This window comes from Neophocaena asiaeorientalis, unplaced genomic scaffold (assembly GCF_003031525.2).
Source record: "Neophocaena asiaeorientalis asiaeorientalis breed wild unplaced genomic scaffold, Neophocaena_asiaeorientalis_V1.1 scaffold256, whole genome shotgun sequence".
Classification (NCBI taxonomy): domain Eukaryota; kingdom Metazoa; phylum Chordata; class Mammalia; order Artiodactyla; family Phocoenidae; genus Neophocaena; species Neophocaena asiaeorientalis.
The window spans coordinates 4,348,858-4,370,830 of NW_020185324.1; the positions used below are offsets into that span (position 1 = coordinate 4,348,858).

Genomic DNA, 21,973 nt, shown 5'->3' on the forward strand with positions numbered 1-21,973 from the left:
AAGAGATTCAGTGCCCAGTTGCCCATGATTTGCCTCCTGTACTCCATCACCCGCCTATGACTCAAAAATCCTGGATACATATAAAGCCCAGAATGAAGGGTGGAGGAGTTGGACATTCTTAGTCTGATGGGTGTGTGAAGTAAACACTTTGGCCATGGGTCAAGGTTGAAAGGAATGAGTTGGGAATTTCTCTATGAGAGGGGGTTACTCTGTTACTGGTGTATATAACCCTCCTAGGTGGCTACAAGGATCAAATGAAATAATAAGTGTGAAAATATTTTGCATACAGTAAAACACACTGAAAATTCCAGCCCCTACTGTCTCATTATGAGCCTGGTGTTACTTATCATCCTACATTCTCTGAGTGCAAAGGTAAATTGACCCTCAGTTGTGTCAAGCTCTGTTGCATAAAGTTCACAAGCAACCCTTTGACTCAGGAGTACTTGAGCCAAAAACAGAACAAGGAAAGCACGGCAGAGAATGAAGATTTAATTCTATCTGTCCTTGTCCTTCCAAGCATGCTTTGCTGTAAGAAAGGTCTGGCAGAGAAGAGGATTCCAGATAGAGACTAAAAGGGACATTAACATGAAATGCTGCAGCCTCCCCTGAGAGCCATCCTGGTTCTCTACAGCTTTTCGGTTATGCTGCATTTACAGGGCTTCCCCGGAAGGTAAAGGGAGAAGGAAGCCAGAAAGTATTCCCTCAGTCACTGGCCAATTGCTTCCTTTGGATTATCTCTGATAGGGGAAGCACGGTGAGGTGGCACTAAGTCCTACACTTAGGGTCTAGGCCTGTGGTTGTTAAAGTGGGGGCCACAGCATCAGCTCCACCTGGGCTCTACGGCAGACACAGTGAATCAAATTTCTGGGTGAAGGGCCTGGGAGTGTTCATGTTAACAAAGTGTTTCTTACACTAAAGGTTTAGAAGCCCTAAGAACATCTTTACATGATTTTCAATCTTTGGCAAGTTTTCCAAATGGAATACCAACAGGAAAAAACAGAACAGCTCTGAGTTCATTTAAAATGGAGGAGGAGAGCTCTTTGTATGGGCATCTCTTCCTCCTGGGCTCACCCCCAGCCCTTTCTGCTGGACTCTGGGGGCTCTTGGGGATAAAGCAATGATGACTGTCCCAAAGTGACTTTAGATTACAGACATAGATCAGGATGATCTCCCTCCCCACCCCAGTACCATTCTCTTCTTGGGCAAGGTGCAATCACGGGACCTCAGTTGAGTGACTCAGAAGTTCTGGGCTTACTGTTGGTCCCACACTGATCTTGTGGCCTAGACTTCTGCTGTCTAGCTGTAACCAAACTCCCATGTTATATCCGCTCCACTAACTAGGTGATTTCTTGTTTCCCTGAATCCAAGTCTATGACTATACAACTTTCCAGCATTCTAATCTCTCTAAGAGTGGGCACCAGCTCACACTTGCACCAATGGCTTGATTGTTTCTCCTGCTGAACCTCTGCCTCACAGCTAAGTCCTTGTTACATACTGTGAAGCTTCCCCCAAATCTGCTGTCTAGAATATTATAGTGAGATGAAATCTGGTCTTGAAGTAAAAGAAATCTATATAGGTGGGTTTAAGAAAGCAGAGCAGACTCTGCATTTGTAAAACCTGATGTATGTCATTGGATCCCCAAATTCCTGTCACTCCTTTCCATCTGGCTACCAGGAAACTTGCCTTTTCATCTTGTCAAACCTTGGGGACACTGACTCCTAACGTGGATAAGTCAATTTATGATCTGCCATCCTCTGCTCCGCCCCTCCAGCTAGACAGCCTTCTTCCCACTACCACCTGGGGGTCACACTCTGATGAGTATGTCTAGTCTACAGGGTCTTTCCTTTTCTTCTTACTCTCATCCCACTGCCCACCAAACTCTCGATTTTAAAGTATGTATTAGGCATCTCAAATGTGCCATGTACTACAGGGATTAAATAGATGACATGATTCCTTGCCTACATATGGACCATGAAGAATACTGTCTCACGGTTGAGTTCAAAGGTTTTGCTTGCCAAGAACCATTCCTTACATATAAGCTCACGACAGGCAGGGACTTCCATTTTCTCTATTGATGTAGCTTTAGCACCCCAAGCAGGACCTGGCACATAATAGGAGCTGAATATTTGAGAATGAATAAATGGATGAGTGAGTGATACTTACATATAGAGCCTTTGGTGAAGATACTGATGGTAAGAGGAACCATAACTGAGCTCAAAGATTTTGATCTATGAACTTTGTACATAATAGCCTATCAGGAGTTTCAGAAAAATAAAGTGACTTCCCTTTCTAACACTGAAATTTTCTTTTAATGGAGGAAGAAACAAAGACAATGGAAATACAATTGGCCCTGTCAAGATGACCTGGAGAGTTTTGCTGCTCCAAGCCACCATTTTCTGCTGGATGCCAGGAGGCCACTGAACCTGAAGAGGAACAAGAGTGGGCAGGAGAATTAAGTGGCTCAACTCATCCACAGAACACTTTGCACTCTTTTAGGAAACCATCCCAAGGTCAAGGAGTTTCTGAGTTTCTAATCTGAGTTTCATCTCTAAATAGGAGCAGAAATATATTTCCTACTCTCTTCATAAAGTTATAATGAGGATCCAGGTATTCATCCAACAAATATTTTATTGAGCAGTTTCTTTATAGCTACCAGGCAATGATAATGATCTTGTACCTAAGAGTAATTTATAAAACACATATTGCAATATAAATGTATGTTCTATCACTGACCTCAATGGTATTGATAAAAACCCTACATCAGCCCAGATCCACAGACACAAACAACCTTGGGGTAAATATTTGGCTAATTCAGATCCCCTGAATCATTCGGCCATTCTGATGACAGAATTTAAGAATCTGAAGTAAAGGGATGTGTGATATGAGATTGGGTTTGTGGAGGAATGTAGGAGAGGAGTGGCTGGTCGTTACACTTAAATGATCTAGAAAAATGCCTGAATGTTTTTACTTCAACAGACTTGCATCTTTAAGGTCTAGTTCTCAAAGCCCTTACAAAAGAATGAAATAGAGAGTTTAGCCAGAGCAGTCTGGTTAGAAAGCAAAAATTTCTGTAATGAGAAAGAGCACTCATAACTGTAAGTAAATCAACTAGAAATTCTAAGGGAACTAGGACTGTTGTGCAACATGGTCTGAGCCCGGATGACCTGAATGGGCACAGATCAAGCCAATTCTAGCGTTTTATTGTTGCTGTTCTGTTTTATTAACACAGTGGTCTTGCTACCAGTAACAACACGTTTCTGATGTGTGTGTGGGTTTTCCCTTTAAGGAAACTCCAACCACAGCTATTCACATTTTTTCTTCTAAACGATGAGTTGCTTATCATATTTACAAGGAAAACTGCAACTAAAAATACAAGAATTACAAGACACGGATTGCCATTAGTATGTTCAGACCTGAAGAGTTCAAATGCGCAGCCCCTAAAATATTAGACTTATAAGACAATATTTAACTTGATTTTAAGATCTCTATTCATTAGAGGCTAAACTTCATGAGTTTCAGATATAAGACAAAACATTTGCTTCTGGAAAAAATGTCATTGCTTCCCCCAAAGAATGAAAAAGCACTAAATCTGCAATAATGTTCATTAAACGCTTTTCTATAGTTTTTTTTTTTTTTTTGTGGTACGTGGGCCTCTCACTGTTGTGGCCTCTCCCATTGTGGAGCACAGGCTCCGGACGCACAGGCTCAGCGGCCATGGCTCACGTGCCCAGCCACTCCGCGGCATGTGGGATCTTCCTGGCCCGGGGCACGAACCCGTGTCCCCTGCATCGGCAGGCGGACTCTCAACCACTGTGCCACCCAGGAAGGCCCTCTATAGTTTTTAAGTTAACTGACAGAGAAGTCACAGTAGTCAATGAAACAGAAATTTTCTGGATCTTTTCCTCCTCTTCAATAAATTTTTGAGTTCCAATTAAGAAAACAAACTGTCATGCTGCCAATGACACAACCTGACTGGCAGGTGAAAGAGCAAGTGAACTACTTAATAAATAATATAGATACCCAAATAGTAGCTCCTGTTACTTAATTCCTATTATAACTGAACTACCTTTAGAGCTCAATAAAAATATTAAAAGATGCTCAGTCACATTATTAACCAAAGGAAAAATCAAAACAACTTTGCTGTACAAATTGGCAAGTATTAAAATGACTGATGGGGGCTGGTGGTGGTGGTGGTGGTGGGATGAACTGGGAGACTGGGATTGACATGTATACACTAATATGTATAAAACGGATAAGTAATAAGAACCTGCTGTATAAAAATTTTTAAAAATTCAAAACACTTAAACAAAAATAATAAATGACTGACAATATCTAGGGTGGGGAAATGAGTGCTCTAATGCACTGTTGATGAGAGTCTAAATTGGTACGGACTTTGTGAAGGATATATGGCATTATCTATCCAGCTTTAAAATGTGCATACCCATTCATCCAGCAATTTCTCTTTCAGAAATATTTCCTAAAGAAAGAATGCAAAGAGATATATATGTGTGTGAGAGTACTTGTGTAAACACACAATATACATAAGGAGATTTAATATAGCATTGTTAATAAAAGCAAAAAGTGGAAAAAACATAAATGTCTTTCAACAGTGGAATGATTAAAAAATGAAAAGTTCCCTTAAGTATTAAACTATACAATTAAAAAGGAGTTGATTTACATACATTGACCTAGAAAGCAAAAGCATATATTTTGTTAAGTTAAAAAAAAGTGGGACTTCCCTGGTGGCACAGTGATTAAGAATCCGCCTGCCAACGCTGGGGACATGGGTTTGATCCCTGGTCCGGGAAGATTCCACATGCCATGGAGCAACTAAGCCCATGCGCCACAACTACTGAGTCTGTGCTCTAGAGCCCGTGAGCCACAACTACTGAGCCTGGGTGCCACAACTACTGAAGCCCACGCACCTAGAGCCCGTGTTCCGCAATGAGAGAAGCCACCACAATGAGAAGCGCGCGCACTGCAACAAAGAGTAGCCCCCGCTCGCCACAACTAGAGAAAGCCTGCGCGCAGCAACAAAGACCCAATGCAGCCAAAAATAAATAAGTTAATTAATTAAAAAAAAAAGTAAGTCATAAAATAAAATGCAGAATGTGAGGCCACTTTATAACAGGGCACATGTTATGTACATATACATGCATATATTTCATTTTCAGAAGCATTTTTAAAAGTCTAAAAGGAATACTCACCAATCTTAATAATCATTACCTTTGAGCAGTGGAATTAAGGTGAACATAGGCTGGGAAGCAACTTAAACTCTTTATAAGGTTAAGTACCCTAAGTACCTTTAAAAAAATGAACAGGTAAAAATTTTTTTCTAATTTAAAAAGTCAATAAGAATTTAAAAACTGCATTTAAGGAATGTGCTAAGAATCCAGTAATCCTGGTTTGATGATTTAGTAATCAGGTTTCCAAACAGTTTCTCCCAGCAGGCGTGTGCTTGAGCAAACATGGCACATGAGAGCGTGGGTGCGTGCATGCACGTGGGCACACACACACAGAGACACACAAACACACCAATACACATACACACCTGTGGGGTAACACCACTGGGGGCAATCAGAGGGTGAGCTATCCCTTCCCTACAGGGACCGTGACGGCTCTTAATCCAGTGGTGAAGAACATAGCCTGTTGTCAGATGGTCCTGGGTGTAGTCTCCAGCTCTACCATTTCAAGATTAAGAAATCATGGGCAAGTTACTTAATGTTTTAGCGATTCAGACTCCTCAGCTGTAAAATGGGAATAAACAATGCCTTCTTTATAGGGTTGTTATGAGGACTAATAAGAAAGGCACTGTAAACATGCACCATACTGCCTGACACAGGGGGAAAAAAAGGCAAACATTTTCAGCAATCAGTATGCAAAATACACAAGACAAGTGGTTGGTGGGAAATCACTTTGTCTCATGAATCATAGTACCTGTATTGCCAGCAGAATTTTAGCCCTGTAAGGAACCTCATCTTTAATGGTTCCACATTTAACCTTCACACAAAAATAACTCCCAAGCTAACTAAAAACTCTTACAGTACTGTAGCTACAGGCATCACCATGAAGGAGAATGAGTGCGAGCTTTGGGGTCAGACTGTGTTTATAAAACCAGCTCTGATATTCACTAGGTATGTGACTTGGGGCAAGGTGCTTAAACTCTCAGTCTCACCTGGGAGGCTAGAGTATATCAATATTTTTATTAATGTTATTGTGAGGATTAAACAATACAAGTGGAAGTATCCAGCACACCCAGTATCTGGTACACAGTAGAAAAATGACAACGATAATAATAGTTCTAATTAACTGAGCATATCCTGCAGACCAGGCATTTTCTCTCATTCTTACACCAACTCTGAAGGAGAAGTATCACTATCCCCCTATAATACTCAGAATTTAAAAAACAAAACAAAGAATCAAAACAAGATGAAAACAGACTCACAGATACAGAGAATGGGTGCTTTGCAGAGGGGAGGGTGGTCAGTGAAACAGGTGAAGCAGACTAAGAGGTACAAATCTCCAGTTATATAAAAAGCCCCAGGGATGTAATATACAGCATAAAGAATATGGTCAATAATATTGTAATCACTTTGTATGGGGACAGATGGTTACTAAACTTGTGGTGATTATTTCATAATGCATGTAAATGTCAAATTTCAGTACACCCCAAAATGGTGTACATAGTATTGTACACTAACTATATTTCAATAAAAATAAAATAGTCGGGAAACTTAGATCCAGGACATTGCATGACTTGCTCATAAGATTCCAATTCAGATCTGCCTGACTCCAAAGTCTTTTTCTGCAGACTTTTCTACAGCTTTTTCTACAGCTCACTGTTTCTCTTCCTTTATCACCTTGGGCAAGTCACAACCTCCTCTTCTGGAAATCTCCTCTTCTGAGATACTGTGACCAATTTGAGGGTATGTAAGCTAGTGGCTGGGAATGCTTTGAAAACTGAAAAGTGCTTTCAAAAACAAGGGACTTACACCTACGAGCCCTGGGAATGCCTCAAAATACCTCTTCCACAGGGCTGCCACTGCTCAGAATTTCACTACTTGACACTCAGTACCAGATGTGCAAATACTCATGAGAAGGAGTATTGCATTAAATTTACCTTAATGTATAAGTGAATCATTAAATCATCCTATTTCCTCTAGGGAGAGGTCCCAGGCAGTTGGTAAGCACTGGATATCTAAAGAGACGAACAGGAAAATAAGAGGAAGTGCCCAGAGAAAAGACGGGCCCTGAAAACTTGATTCCAAGTCTCAATTTTGCCAACGGCTGGCTCCACCAACCAGTTTAAGAAACCATGGGCAAAATCCCTCTCTTCCTCCTCCCCTTTTTATTAATTCATATTTATTCAATAAACTTTTATTAAGCATTACCATGTACCAAACATTGTGAAGAGATACGATTCCTGTCCTAAGGAAACTTAGAATTTAGTGATGATTACTTGATTTAGATCTAGTCCTCTAATATCCTTACGGATATATGGGTTTAACCTGTGAGTGTGTGTGCTTAATCACATATGTATATTATTCACAGTTCAATTTTCCATAATTAATCAAACAGCTCTTCTGATTAAGATGACCATATTACATGCCTGTCATAAAACCCAACATGTTGAAATTCTGACTGCACTCATATACACACTTAAATTTAACTTTTGTTTTATAGAATTAGCACACTGTCAGAATTTATCAAGTACTAGGAATGTAAAATTGCTCTTGGGATAATTTTGTAGTAATTAAGTATATAAGAGTAATTAAGAATTTCCCTGGATCTAATCATCAATCCCCAGTACTATATAAGCATTAATAACATCAAGGCTGATACCAAAAATTATTCCTGATTATGACCGCTGATGATAATATCCACTGATAACATCAGAATAACGTGAAGTACACTCATTGGCTCATCCTCCTTGTGAATACGTCACAACTTCCTCAGTGAAGACTATTACACTGTTGATTTATCAATCTGATTTGTCTTCCTGAGATTTCAAGGCAAAGTTGTGACACATGCTTGAGTTCTAAGCAATATAATTTCTAGACTTACTGCTTTATTATTTCACAACCTCACATATGCAGATGTGACTAAATTTCCTGTGGGAGGGAAGTATGTTTATTGTCTCTACAATTTGCCTTTTAAAAAAATAAGCTTTAAACATTTAACACTATAAACTCCCAGAAATGAGATCAGTTATGGCTGTAACCCATAGGGCTCTTCTGGAAAGTACCATTGCACAATCACTGTTAAGTAAACAGCCAACACAGAAGAAGAAGTTAAGCTTGTACCTGCCACTCCATTTCATTTAAGTATCAGTGCTCTGAGGTTTCTTCAGTTTGAAAGATGGTTTGGTTGTTTGGTAGGACAAGCCATTTACAACGTGTTTTGTTCTTGGAGGCCTGTTGGTGTCTGGAAACCTTTTGTTGTCCGCACTGAGGTGGGAAAATGCCACTATTGTCTGGGAGCTCACTGGCCTGCTTCTCCGGGGCCTGCAGGCACACTTTAAATCATGAGAAAGACAGCTCATGAACCACAGGAGCCAGGTCCAGCAGAGAAGGCTCTGCTTTTCCCCCGCTGCTGCCTTGATATCAAACAGCTCAGGCTGGGGAGACAGCTTCATGGTGATTTTCTAATGAAATCTAATGACTGGATCTTGGATGATGGAAATCTTTGTGTTGGCAACTGGCAACTCGAGAGGGGTGAAAATAGGAGCAAGCAGTGGAAAGTATAGAAACCTAAGAGAATAGGGAAGAGGGGCAGAAAATGGGGGCAGAACCCTCAGAAAGAGGTCTCTAGGCTCTACCACTGATTTCCCAGAGGCAATCAATGTGAATGAATCTGTGAGATAGTTCCATTTTACAGATTAGAAGACGGTTCCAGAGAATCTTTGGCACACCCTGTAGTCTGTCTATCCAATAAACATTATTAACAGAACCTCAGTTTTGTCGAGCATGGCAATGAACTAAAATACCTGTTTTCCCAGACTCCCTTGCATGTGAGGGTGGCCATGGGACTAAGTTTGGGGTACACCTGTCCTTCACTCTTCTCCCTCACTTTTGCCTGAAACTGAGACATCAGCATCCATATTGTGACCGGGAGGATGGAAGCCACTGTTAAAGATGGCAAAGCAGAAAGCTGGAGGAGACTGGTGTACCATTGGCTCCATGGGGCTGCTTCTCCTCCATGCACTGTCTACTTTCAGATGTCTTGTTACATGGGAAGAGTACACTGGGCATGCTGCTATAACATGATAAACAAATCCTGAGAAGCCCTTTGCTCTGTACAAATGTGTATTACAAATAACAGGCTCTTTGGGAAAACCAGGATTGGGACAGACCACTCAAAATCTACGAAACCTACTCATTGCAGGAGTAACAAAATAATCAAGAGAGGATTTGGGCAGCCGGTTCAATGTGGCTGGAGGCTCTTTGGTGGTTATTAAAAATGGGCAAAAATGTTGACTGGAAATGATGGCTTGCAGGAACTGAGACAACAGGTGATAGAACCAGCACTTAGGAAGAACTGTGATCTGCCATCAGCTGAGGGCTGGGCAGGCCAGGTGTGCACCTTTCTGGGGACACAGCCCCTGGGATCATGCTCATTTCAAATTTTATAGAAAGAGAGCAGAAAGGGATTCTGCTTATGCAGCAGATAGGCTGAGGGCTTCTTCATTTTCTCCTTCTCTTGCCATCTCAGCTCCTCTTGCCTAGGAAAGATTGTGTGTGAACAACCAGAGCTCCACATTATTTTGACATCATTCCCCTATCTACCACTTCTATCTGAGTGAACTGGACTGTTTATTTAAGTCACTGCTGTTTGGGTGTTCTATGCAGGCAGGCCAGTATAATCCCAAGACTTAGGATGTAATGTTCCTACCTTGCCCATTCCATTCTCTACACAGTGCCTTGGCTGACTTTCCTAAATACCATGCTGGCCTCTTCACTTGGCAGCATTACACTCAGTGTGGCCACAGATCCCGTTATTAGCTGGTCTTGCAGGTTCCTCAGCCTTCTCTCCCTCTACTCCACGACTGAAGCTGTATATCCCAGCCGTACACCAACTGTCTTTGGCTCATCTCTCTAAGCACACACCATGCTGTCATTTGTGTTCTTGCCTGTGTGCTTTGCTTCCCCCTGCCTGGAATGCCTCTCGCCACTTGGCTTACCCAGTGATCTATTTACCATCAAAACTCTCTTCAGTGAAAGTGTGGAGTCCTAACCACTGGACATGCAATGGACTATTACTCAGCCATTAAAAAGAATGAAAAAATGCGATTTGCAGCAACATGGATGGAACTAGAGATCGTCATACTGAGTGAAGTAAGTCAGACAGAGAAAGAGAAATATCGTATGATATCACTTATATGTGGACTCTAAAAAGAAATGATACACATGAACTTATGTACAAACCAGAAACAGACTCCCAGACTTAGAGAACAAACTTAAGGTTACCAGGGGGGAAGGGTGGGGAGGAGGGATAGACTGGGAGTTCAGGACTGACATGTACACACTGCTATATTTAAAACGGATAACCACCAAGGACCTACTGTATGGCACAGGGAATTCTGCTCAATGTTATGTGGCAGCCTGGGTGGGAGGGGAGCTTGGGGGAGAGTGGATACATGTGTATGTGTGGCTGGGTCGCTTTGCTGTGCACCTAAAACTATCACAACATTATTAATCGGCTATGCTCCAGTATAAAACAAAACAAAAACAAAGCTCTATTCAAGAAGAAACTCTATTCACCTCTAGGACCCCTTCACTGACACCTTCTTCTGAATAAACTGGGAGCCTCTGATACATTCTGTTATTGCATGTATCACATTGCATTGATTAAATGACATTCATGTTTGCCTGACAAAAGTGGGTGACCAATAAACACTTGCTGAATTGAACTTGGCCTCTCCTTGATGGGTCCAGAAGCAGGAAGGTTGTGAAAATACTGTTCTAGGAATTCCCACAGCATTCTAACAGCTTGGAGTGAATAGAGCATTTAAAAAGAAATTATCCATTAGTACCATAACAAAATGTACAAATATCAACTCTCAGGCAACTAATCCAGGCCAAATTCTGAAGCTTGCCCGGGCAAGACAATGGTCCTAAAGAGAAAGAAAAGACTGAAGAACAAGCTTACATGATTGGAAAGAGTTGCCCTTCTGTTTACATCTTAAATAAAAGACTAAAATGTACTAGGAAGTTGCCTTGGAGATGCCACCCAGAGACCTGTAAATGCTACCAGTATTCAAACATTAAAAGAAATGACACCTTATCCACCCTTACTAACGAAGGCAGTAAGAATGGATGAAGTGGATGCAGAATCAACAAAACTGAGCTCTGGTCCCGGGTCATCCACTAGGTTAAGGGAACTTGAAAAAGCAGTGCTATTAATCTTTTCAAAGTGTGCCTTTTACAAAATACCTCGTAATAAATATATACATAGAGCACACAACATCTAAGCTCTTATCAGTTAGTACACCATGAGCAAAACTCAATGGACCTCATTTCCTTCTTCATCTATAAGACTAAAGCCACTCTGAGTACTAACCTTTCATGGCTCTATGTAATGCAACAGCATCTACATACAAGCGTATATTCCATGGATAGATATAAACACATATTTATTTTGATGTGCCTTTGACTTAAAAATGGTAGATTAAGAATGTGGCTTGGAAATGTGGACTTCCTGTTAAAGATGTCTGTGCACTTTGCCAAGGCAGCAATGCCTAGACATTTAATATTCTTCTATGTCTCAGGTCCCATCTCTAAAAATACAGTGATGACATTTTTCTCTGACCTCTACCTGCAGTAGGGAGCACAGAGAGGATGGGGGTGACAACGCTCATTAAAGCCATGAACTTCTTGAAAGAAAGAACAAATATTCACTGTAGCTATCATGTTAGCAATCCCAACACTGCTGGGGCTTTAAGAATCCACTTTTAATGGGGGTGAAGTTCCTTGTTACCAAGATGCTATATAACACCATCGAGCAAACTAGTGCAACCAAAGCTGAAAGGCACGGCCAATAACAGCAACTCATTTAGAGGGTCTCTGCTCCCCTCACTCCCAGCAGTGTATCTCCCGCTTGAAAAATATTAGATCAGTTTGGGCCCTTATCCTAAGGAGTAGTTGAAGAGAAATGCTCATGCCCAGAAAGTATCACAAAAACATTTTCAGAAAAAATGCTTGAGGCTAAGTCTGCATCTGGATCCCTACTCCCTAAATCCTAGCAGTTGCCCAGGGGCTAATGCATGAACACTCTCTTTGCAAGCTCTTCACTGCAGCCACTTGCCCATCCTCCTGGGAGAAAGTCATGATTTCCAATTTGCATAACTATATCTTGATCTCTTCCAGAAAGGCTTGTTGTATGTATCTGTTTTAGAGCTGCTACTGTCACTGGCAAAGTCCACTGGGGTCCCCGGGAAAAATAAGACACAACCTAGGTGATAAGATAACCTCTTCTTTTGTGTTTACTTTCACTTGCCTATAGCGGGCCTTGCACTTAATATGTCGGATTTGAGTTCCCAGTGCAGAACCGCTGCGCCAGACACTTCAGCTTGTCATGCATTGTGCAGAAGCACTGAGCACGACACTGCAATTGAAGATGAGGATGGCATGCTATTTGCAGAAATGCTGCACGGGACCCGCAGGAACTCCTCCCACCCCTCGGCAGGAGAGAACCCTATAAAGCAGCCCAGCCTCCAGCCTTTCTGGGAGAGCCTGTGCTCTAGAGCAGGAGCCGGAGCCTCTCCATTCTTTGATCAAAGCATAAAGCTTTCCTTTGCTTCTGAAACGAACTCAGTCTTGTTCTATTGGCTCCAACAACACTGGGCAGGACATTTGTTGGGGAGTAACTAGGGAGGATCGGTAACACTATTAGCAGTTTCTCACTGGCCATGGGAATTTTTAACAATTAAAGTGAAATCAAAACATAAAACCACAATTTCAAGTTTCAGCTAAACTTGAGAAAATTCATTGTTCAACTAAAAATGAGAAATATGGCAGAAGAGTCTTTTGCCAAGAGGCAGGGCAAAATGATAAGGTAAACCCCATTATCTGTACCCTCGTGTTTCATTATTCATTTGGTGAATGAGAAAGTGTCAATCACTTATTCAGTAAATACTTACTAAATGCCTACTTTGCACCAAGTATTATGCTTGCCCTAAGACTACAAATATTATTCCTATTCTCAAATAGTCTAATCAAGAAAAGGGAGTAGAAGGAAGAACATTAATTAGTTAAGCTCCTGCACAGTACCAGGTGCTCTGCTTGTGGAATTCTCCTAACAACTGATGAGAGAAGGTAGGTAAGACTCCCCTCATTTAATGAAAGTGAACTGAGGCTCAATAATTTGTCCAGAGTCACACAGTTGAGTAGATTGGTATTTGCATTCAAATTGGTCTAATTCCAAAATCTCTTTTAGAATTTCTTTAGAAAGCAGAAAAAAGAAGAAAAAGAACCACCCATTATCCTACCACCATGATTAAAAAAGAACTGTCAACATTTTGGAGAACTTCCTTCCAATATTTTTTCATGCAAGTAGGTTAATTTTTGAAATTTTAAAATGTGTTTTTCACAATTGTAATCAAAGTGTGTTACATTGCATTTCACTGGAATTATGACACAATTGACTGTGAAATGCTCCATTGTTCTATACAGCACCAGAAAGAAAAATCACTGCCAGTTACATGATGCCACTGACTGGGATATGTTCAGATTTCAGCAGTGTTAAAATATGAAGGTAAAAATTGTGTGTCTTAGAATCAGTGACCTATTCTGTATTCCACAAACCCGGAACTCATGTTGTTTGCCTCCTGCCTGTAGGTAAGGGTGGCTTCAGAGCACCTGAATCTCCCCCACATTAGAAGAACTCCTTGTCAGGGTTGGGAGGCCCCCCTCAGAAGACAGAGTGCTCTGTTTGTCTTCCTCACACATTCATTGCTTTACGCATAGTAGGCACTCAAGGAATGTTTCTTGGTTGAGTAAACACATAATAAAGCTTGAGAAGAAATTTACTGACAGAAGAAGGTAAAAATGACCAAGGCCCAAGTTTTGTTAGGGAACGGGGGGTTTGTGTGACTACTATCAGGGAGAGGGGAGAAGCAATGGATGGAACTTTGAGCCAGAGCCAGTGGCCCTGGGCTTTCCAAGATTCTTCCCTTCCAGCAACCTGCCACTCTCTGCATTTTGTCTCCTCGTTGGCTGTCTAGACCCCTGCTTTGATGTTCTTATCCAAACCTAGCTCCATAGTACTGCTTGATTCTGCCATCTTGGGAAGTTATTCACACTTATCCACACAGCTTGAATACTGATTTAGATTTGTTTGGGGATACCATTCCACCCATTAATTTCAAGTAATAACTCATAAAGAGCAAACTCAGGAACCAACATGAGACAGATGGAGAAGAGTCATGTTTCTCAGGTGCTGAAACTCTCAGCTTAAATGTATGGTATCCCTTCTGCTTATACAGAAGGTGTGTCTGTCCCTAGGAAGTAAAAGCCTATGTATACTTTGAGTCTATATGATTTGACAACTCAACTTTCTATAGATGTTCGCTAAGATATCTGTCTGAGTCAGCAAAATTGGTTTAAGTAAAGAGAAGAAATTGGTTTAAGAGAAGAAATTAAGCTACACTTAGTTCTCCATGCATGTTCTGGGTTAAACACATTTTGAAAACCATCATGATTTCTCTTGCCTTCCTTCCCTCTTCTTCTTCCATGAACTCATCCAGTATCTATGTGTCTTTACAACACGTGAAGAACTGTGCTAAATTCTCTAAAAGAAAGAACAGTGGGTCAGAAAATTCTGACTTTAGAAAGAAGTTTACACATTACCAGTGAAGACAAGTTTTACTCACAGAGAAGTAAATTACAAGGAGAGAGAGCATAAGTATCAATAATATCAGAAATACAGGTGATATGCAATCAAGTGTTTAAAGCCAGGAGAGATTACATCCAGCAAGGAGATCAGGAAAGGCTTCAGAGAGAAGTGCCATTTCATCTGGGCCTTGAAGGATGGAGAGGATCTGGGCATATGGGAATGGGGGCAAAGACCTGTGAGAGGAGAGGCATGCATGGGTAAAAGGACTCCTGTTGTTTCCCTTTTACACTGTTTACTGTTTAGGAAACAAGATGCTATTGTTAGGGCCTAACCATGAGGTGTTAAAAGTGCTGGGTCAATGAATGGATCATCACCTTGGGCTGACCACTTGGAGGTGTCCTAAGTCATACCATCTTAGGGTCAAAGCCAGGAAGATACTGTAAGATTTCATGCTGATTAAGTGTGAAATTTTAGAGGAAAGTTATTAAAGCCAAAGCCTGGTGGTGTATAGCAGGACATCTGAAATCCACAACAGGTAACTAAGACACTTGATTAAAAGCAACAGCACAACATCACTTTTCAAAACTCAAGGGACTGTCAGCTACTTGCTTACCATGGACATGGATTCCATTTGGTTGAAAAGAAGAGCTTGTTTCTGGCTGATAAGACTTCAGGTGTGATGCTGAGGGCTGCTGGGTATGGGGAGGCTGTGTTCTCTGCATTATTGAAGGAGGAGCAGGCACTCTCCGGGGGCTGATGTGGTGAGGAGATGGGGCAGAAGGCGCAAACCTGAGGAAACAATTACAAAAGGAAACATAAGAGATGTAAAATAGCAGGAACAAAGACAAACTCTTCGGGCTTCCCTGGTGGCGCAGTGGTTGAGAGTCCGCCTGCCAATGCAGGGGACACGGGTTCGTGCCCCGGTCCGGGAAGATCCCACATGCCGCGGAGCGGATGGGCCCGGGAGCCATGGCCGCTGAGCCTGCGCGTCCGGAGCCTGTGCTCCGCAACGGGAGAGGCCACAACAGTGAGAGGTCCGCGTACCGCATACCGCAAAAAAAAAAAAAAAAAGACAAACTCTTCAAAGCCAAATTCTAATTCCCTATTCTGGCTATATAAGAGTGTGACAAAAAGCCCTTTAAAAAAAAACTTAAGACTTTTCTCTCCCATTTTTAACCACTGACTTCTCAATTGAGATACTGAAGGAGTAGAAGGGATCAACAAAGGGAAAATCTAGTCACAGTCTGAGTTTGTCAAGCTTCTTAAAATGCATTTCAAATACTCTGGGTTTGGTGAAATTCAAAGCACATCTTTGCCAGACCCCTTTTCTGCTAATTTTTAGACCCGTTTGCATTTTAAGGGAAATTTAATCTGTGTGTTTCTGATTCATTTACACTTAGCTCATAAACATTTTGTTCTGTAAGACATATCTGAAGTCCAAAAAGTGTTATAAGACTTTATTATAAGCCTCTCTAGTCCTATTCTCTTTAAACTATACATTTTCTTTTGCCAAGAATAAATTAACTTAAACCTCAAAGGTCAAGTGTGGTTTGAAATCCAGAACCCAAAAGATCTATGTGGGTTCTGTGCTTGGCAAAGAACATTGCCCAGGGTGTAACAGGAACCTCACACACGATTTGGGACATTTTTTGCAGTCACACGGGCCAATCATAATGAGATTATGGTAGTTTCTGAGGTGGGACATACAGGTGTTTAAATAAGGTGACATCATCAACTAACCCGAGATATAAAATGGATAACTATCCATTGATCTTCTAATTGTACAGAAAAATGGCAGGATCTGACTCACTAGGTTTAAAAGGACAGTTTATACTTTCTAACACTGAAGTTCCCTTGAAGTGTACTCGTGGGAACAGTTTTAAAGTTGAACAATGACCATAGACTATCAAAACGACATTCAATCTGCCAGTTCAGTAGGGGGCTGGTGCAAGTGTGGTGGAGAAAGGAGCAGGGACTCTGTCAGTGCAGTGAAAACAAGCATCACAGTGATGTGTAGAAAAACTATATTAGCAATGAAGAGTTTAGTCTCCCCTGCAAAGGCTCAGGTGATTGAAAACCTTCAATAGGCTGTTTCTTACACTGTATAGAAAGACAGGCTTTGTTTTATCCCAACATGTAGATGTCGCCATCTGTGTACACCACTTATTTCATAGAAACAGGTCACTTCATTTTTCTGGGCTTTTTGTGTAGGGCCATAGGTGATCAAAGGGAGGATGAACCAGTCAAGTTTATCAAGCAATTTTCAACATTTTGAACCATAGTATTTAACAAGGCAGAGCTTCTACATTTGTATTGCTGCAGTAAGAAACCATGGGATGAAATCCCATTTGTTTTTGCATTCCCCTTGCTGAGGTCTGATAAGACTATGTAAGATGATGTAGGAGCCAAGAAGGGAGGATTTGGACTGGTTAAGTTACGGAGAAGACAATTCAGAGGAGGCTTAAAGAAACTAGCTGGGTTAGGATGCCTGCTTAATCAAGAACTTAGATCTTCACTCAGCTGGAAGAGAATAGTAACTGAGTGTCCTGTGCCTGGTAAATATATATTTTCCAAGCACATCATCTTAACTGGAATTAGCTTGAAAAGATGTGCTGAATGGCCTTGAGGAAAAACAGAGCAAATGAACGCTGGCACTGTCCTGAGAATATCTATGAAATCTTGTATGCCGGGATTCCCCGTATAGAGGCTGTTTTCTTGGGGAACATGTCCTCAATGTGTCTCGCTGCTCTGGGCTTGTGTGAGAGGCAGGAGGAATTGTGAGATCACAGACTTTGGGGCTAGAAGGAGTCCACATCACCAACCAACACCAGAATTCTGTGAACAGAAGATGTCCAGGGAGGGAGGGAAAGGGGTGGATTTGAATTGGAAGGAAACCTATGTCATTGCTAAATAGCCATCTTTGGCATCTCAATTTTGTGTTTTGGGGGCAAAGCAGCAAGATCCTTTGCCTTCTTAATTATATTTCTGTGTTTGGGAATAAAAGATATAACATGCTCTTGGTGTTTTTTCAGTCTTCTCTTCTGGTACCTCTGCCACCTGTCCTTTCTCTTAAGGCTTGATGGTGCAGAGATGTGTAGATGGAGCAAGTTGCAGTATTTAGAAGTAGGACCTTAGTATCACCAGCTTGACGGAGGAGAATAATTTTGTTTCACAAATCCCTCCCCCACAGCACAGTAAGTCTGACTCATAAATGAAGGTTTGATTAACAAAGAGTAGAAAATGTGTATGGGGAAGGAGAAGGAAGCAAAGATTGTGAGCAATATAAAACCTTACATTTTTATAATTCGGGATGATGTGACTATAGGGTGAATTATGATTACTAGCTATAAAAAAGGGGTGTATTCAACCAACTAAAAGAACAGAACTCATCTGAGCATTTTAGGTGTCATCTGGAATGTTAATTTTATACAACAGACCTCTATATCTACATTTAGATGATATATCTATATATAAATTATATATCTATGTATCTATCTATCTAGAGAGTATATAATTATATGCTAATTACAAATCATTCTTATCTATTTATTCACACAAGTTTCACACCCTGGCCATTCTCTCTTGGTTACCACATATTACTTAATGTAATAGCAATGTTGACAAAGAAAAAAATGTGGAAGTACATACGCATCAAGATTTTAGCATCATCTATCTCAGATACCTGGGGGGGGATAAAAGAATACTCACTGAGCCTTCAACTGACTCTACATTTTGCTTTTTGCTAATTCAGTCTGGATTTTTCACCATGTTATTCAAATAAATAAGATTATATGGTATAAGTTAATATAATTTCAAAATACAGTATGTCACTCCATATAAAGTATTAATAAAAATTTAAATATATACTATTCTAAATGAAATAAATGTACACTTAAAGTAGTCTTTGCTTTGGAAAGGAAAGAATTGGTACAAAAACTCTAACTTTTACATATATAAAGAAAAGATGGAAAGTAACAAGATGTGATCTTGATTGTGATCCAGACAATTTCTAGGAACAAGGAAATAAATAAGAATTTAGCACTAAAAAGCCCAGTGTAAGAAACGAGCGCATAAATGACTGACTTTCAAGTACAGCACATAGAATCAATTTTGTTACTGCCTAAAAACACTACATTGTATTTTACTGAAAAATCTCTCACAATCTATTAACTTAAATTTAATTTTTATAAACTTGCTTACTTTTTAACTAGCTCATAGAAATAGAAAGAGCAAATTAGAATCAAGGAGAGGGCAGGAGAGGAGCAGAGAAGGAGAGAGCCCTACTGTTCAAGGCAAGGCCCTGGGAGCAACCAAAAGCAATCACTAAATCACAGCAAGAGAGATGCCAGGAATGTTATTTAAACAGCCAAAGAGACTCAAGAAACTTGAGTAGTTTGAGGCCATTTACTCCAGAAGCAAGCAAACAAACAAAAAACATGCATGCTTAAACAGGAACTTGCTAAGCAAAACATAAAATGTTATTGTTACTGAAGGTAGAGTAGAGGGGGCCTCGAAATCCCATTTTCTTAGTGTCCTCACCTATTTTCCAACCTAGTCTTTTTAACACGCACACACATGGCCAAATGAATACAGTCTGAATTTTCTGCCCCAAACAGAAAATTTTTCTTTAACTCCAAAGAAGATGAATTAAATTTTTTGATACTAAAATAAATAAACAAATAATTTTGACGCTGAGTATAAACTGCAGTGATTTATAATTTTTCTCCTAAGGAATATCTCATTCCCCCACTATGTCAGGACAAGACGACATCACTCTCATTCATTCTGAGTGACAGCAGTGTCCAAGAGCCAGAAGACAGACTGTCTGAAGTCTTTCTGGGTCCAACTCTGTTCCCCAGCTGCTGATCTGCAGTTGACGTTTCACAGATTTCATTTGATATAGCTTACCAGTCTCTTCTTTGGCCTTTCATATTTCTTTGAAACAATAGAAGATTGTTATGTAAAAATGCACACAACAGAATTTTTTAAAAACATCACTGCTTACCAGAAGCAGATCACACAAAAGCAAACCAGAGAATTGAGTCAACCATTTCCATTCATTTAGTGGAGGAGTTTATATAACCTTAGCATAAGCCATGGTTTAATGGTTTGCAAAAAAAAAAAAAAAGAGACAGAGAGAAGGAAACAGGTTTTAAAGTGCTCACCAAAGATCTGGGGAAAAAATAAAAAAACGGGCTTCCCTGATAGCGCAGTGGTTGAGAGTCCACCTGCCGATGCAGGAGACACGGGTTTGTGCCCCGGTCCGGGAAGATGCCGCATGCCGCGGAGCGGCTGGGCCCATGAGCCATGGCTGCTGAGCCTGCGCGTCCAGAGCCTGTGCTCTGCAACGGAAGAGGCCACAGCAGTGAGAGGCCTGCGTACCACAAAAATAAATAAAAATAAAAAAATAAATTTAAAAACCACCTTGGAAAGATTTCTGCAAATATTTATCTATACCCACCTTGGGAAATGTCTGATTATTTGGGGGTATTTACTTGGCTATGCTCCTTCTCTTTTGTGGCCTGCTCCCACCCTCTGTTCACATTGAGCTTCCCAACCTTGCAGTGATGTGGGCCAGAAGCAAAGAGCTCTCCTGCTGATGCAGTACTCAATCTTAGATTGTTTCATAGAACAATAGGTCCCAATTGAAACACATACAACTGGTGAGGTTCATGTGCAGAGAAATTGCAAATGGCAGGAGAAGCAGACGGCTGTCGTAGAAGACAGATGGAGTAGAAGTCAGACCCCCCGGCCTTGGAGTGTGGCTCCATCCCTTACCAGCCGGGTGATTTTGAATAAATACCCTGATTTCTCCCAGCCTCAGTTTTAAGTGCAAAATACAGTTAACCTCGACTCTTACTGGGGATCATAAAATCTGAGATAACATATTCATTTATTCATTCAGGAGGTATTTACTGAACACCAACCAAGTGCTCCGAGTGCACTACGGAGAGAGTAACACATGACACAGATCTCCGTGTTTGTGTAAGAGGAAGCAGGCAATGAACAATTTTAAACCCACAAACTACGTATTGAGCTAGAGGAAATGAGTACTACAGAGAAAAATAAAGGATGCAGGTGAGGGGCGGGGTGGACTATGAAAAATTTTAAATTAGGAACTCACAGATATCCAAGTACTTTAAACAGAGAATGTCTGACACCTTTCAGATGATTGACACATGTTTATGGAATGACTGCTCTAAACAGAATGTACATTTAAGGTATCCCTGATTTAAAATATACCCAATGCTTGAGAGCTGTCTAATAGCACTGTGTTAGAATATCTATGAAGCTCAAAAAATTAAAAAACTCTTAGCACTCTTTTCTCTCTTGACTATGGAAAGAGGCTCAAAGAAGGTGAGGCTTTTACTCATCTGGATAATTTCCTAGTTCCAGGAGCAGTTAGTTGTGGTCTTCTGTAAGAGTCTCATTTTTTTGGTACCGGCTTTCCCAACGAATTATCCTGAGCTCACAAATCCATACAATCACAGAATACTTGAGCTGAAGGGCAGTGGAGCACCACTGTATCTAGCCCAGAGACATGAAATGATTTGCCAAAGTCACACAGCTAGTTCTCCAGATACCACTTTATCCCAAGAAGGTAAGACATTCTCTAGTGAAGATGCAAAGCAAGGCAGAGAGATGGCTTGAGGGAGGATGGAAGAGGACTCTTGTGGGCATCTGAGGTTTTTCTCCTCATCACCAGATGATGGGGATGGGGGTACCAGCAACCTACTGCCTTTAAGAATCTGACAGTGTGGGCTTCCTTGGTGGCACAGTGGTTGAGAGTCCACCTGCCGATGCCGGGGACCAGGGTTCGTGCCCCGGTCCGGGAAGATCCCACATGAACAAAAAAAAAAAAAAAAAAAAAAAAAAAACTGACAATGTGATTCCCCAGTTTGCTTTGGTGAATTTGCTGATTTCTAAACTGGGGTTCTTTGTGCCCAAGCCAGGCTTATACCTTTAGTCTTTCCAGCTGAATAACGCCTTTCAGTTACACTCTTTCCCTTGTGTATAAATCCAAAGTATTTCTAGGTCAACTAACAACTGTATTTCTTCAAACAAAATTTACTAATAGGCTGTGTTGCAAATCAAGCACATGTCATAAATATGTCTCACTTTTCTTCATTCGTACTGTATA

The 21,973-nt window shown here is 40.9% G+C and overlaps 1 protein-coding gene across 2 annotated transcripts in view; it reads right to left on the reverse strand.

The window, feature by feature from the left end:
- Positions 1–21,973, reverse strand: part of GLIS3 (GLIS family zinc finger 3) — a 493,473-nt gene that overhangs the window by 16,158 nt on the left and 455,342 nt on the right. For both annotated transcript variants that reach the window (XM_024734311.1, XM_024734310.1), the window contains one exon: positions 15,446–15,621. In XM_024734311.1, coding sequence (XP_024590079.1) covers positions 15,446–15,621 — 176 coding nt within the window. The remainder of the gene's footprint in view (positions 1–15,445; positions 15,622–21,973) is intronic.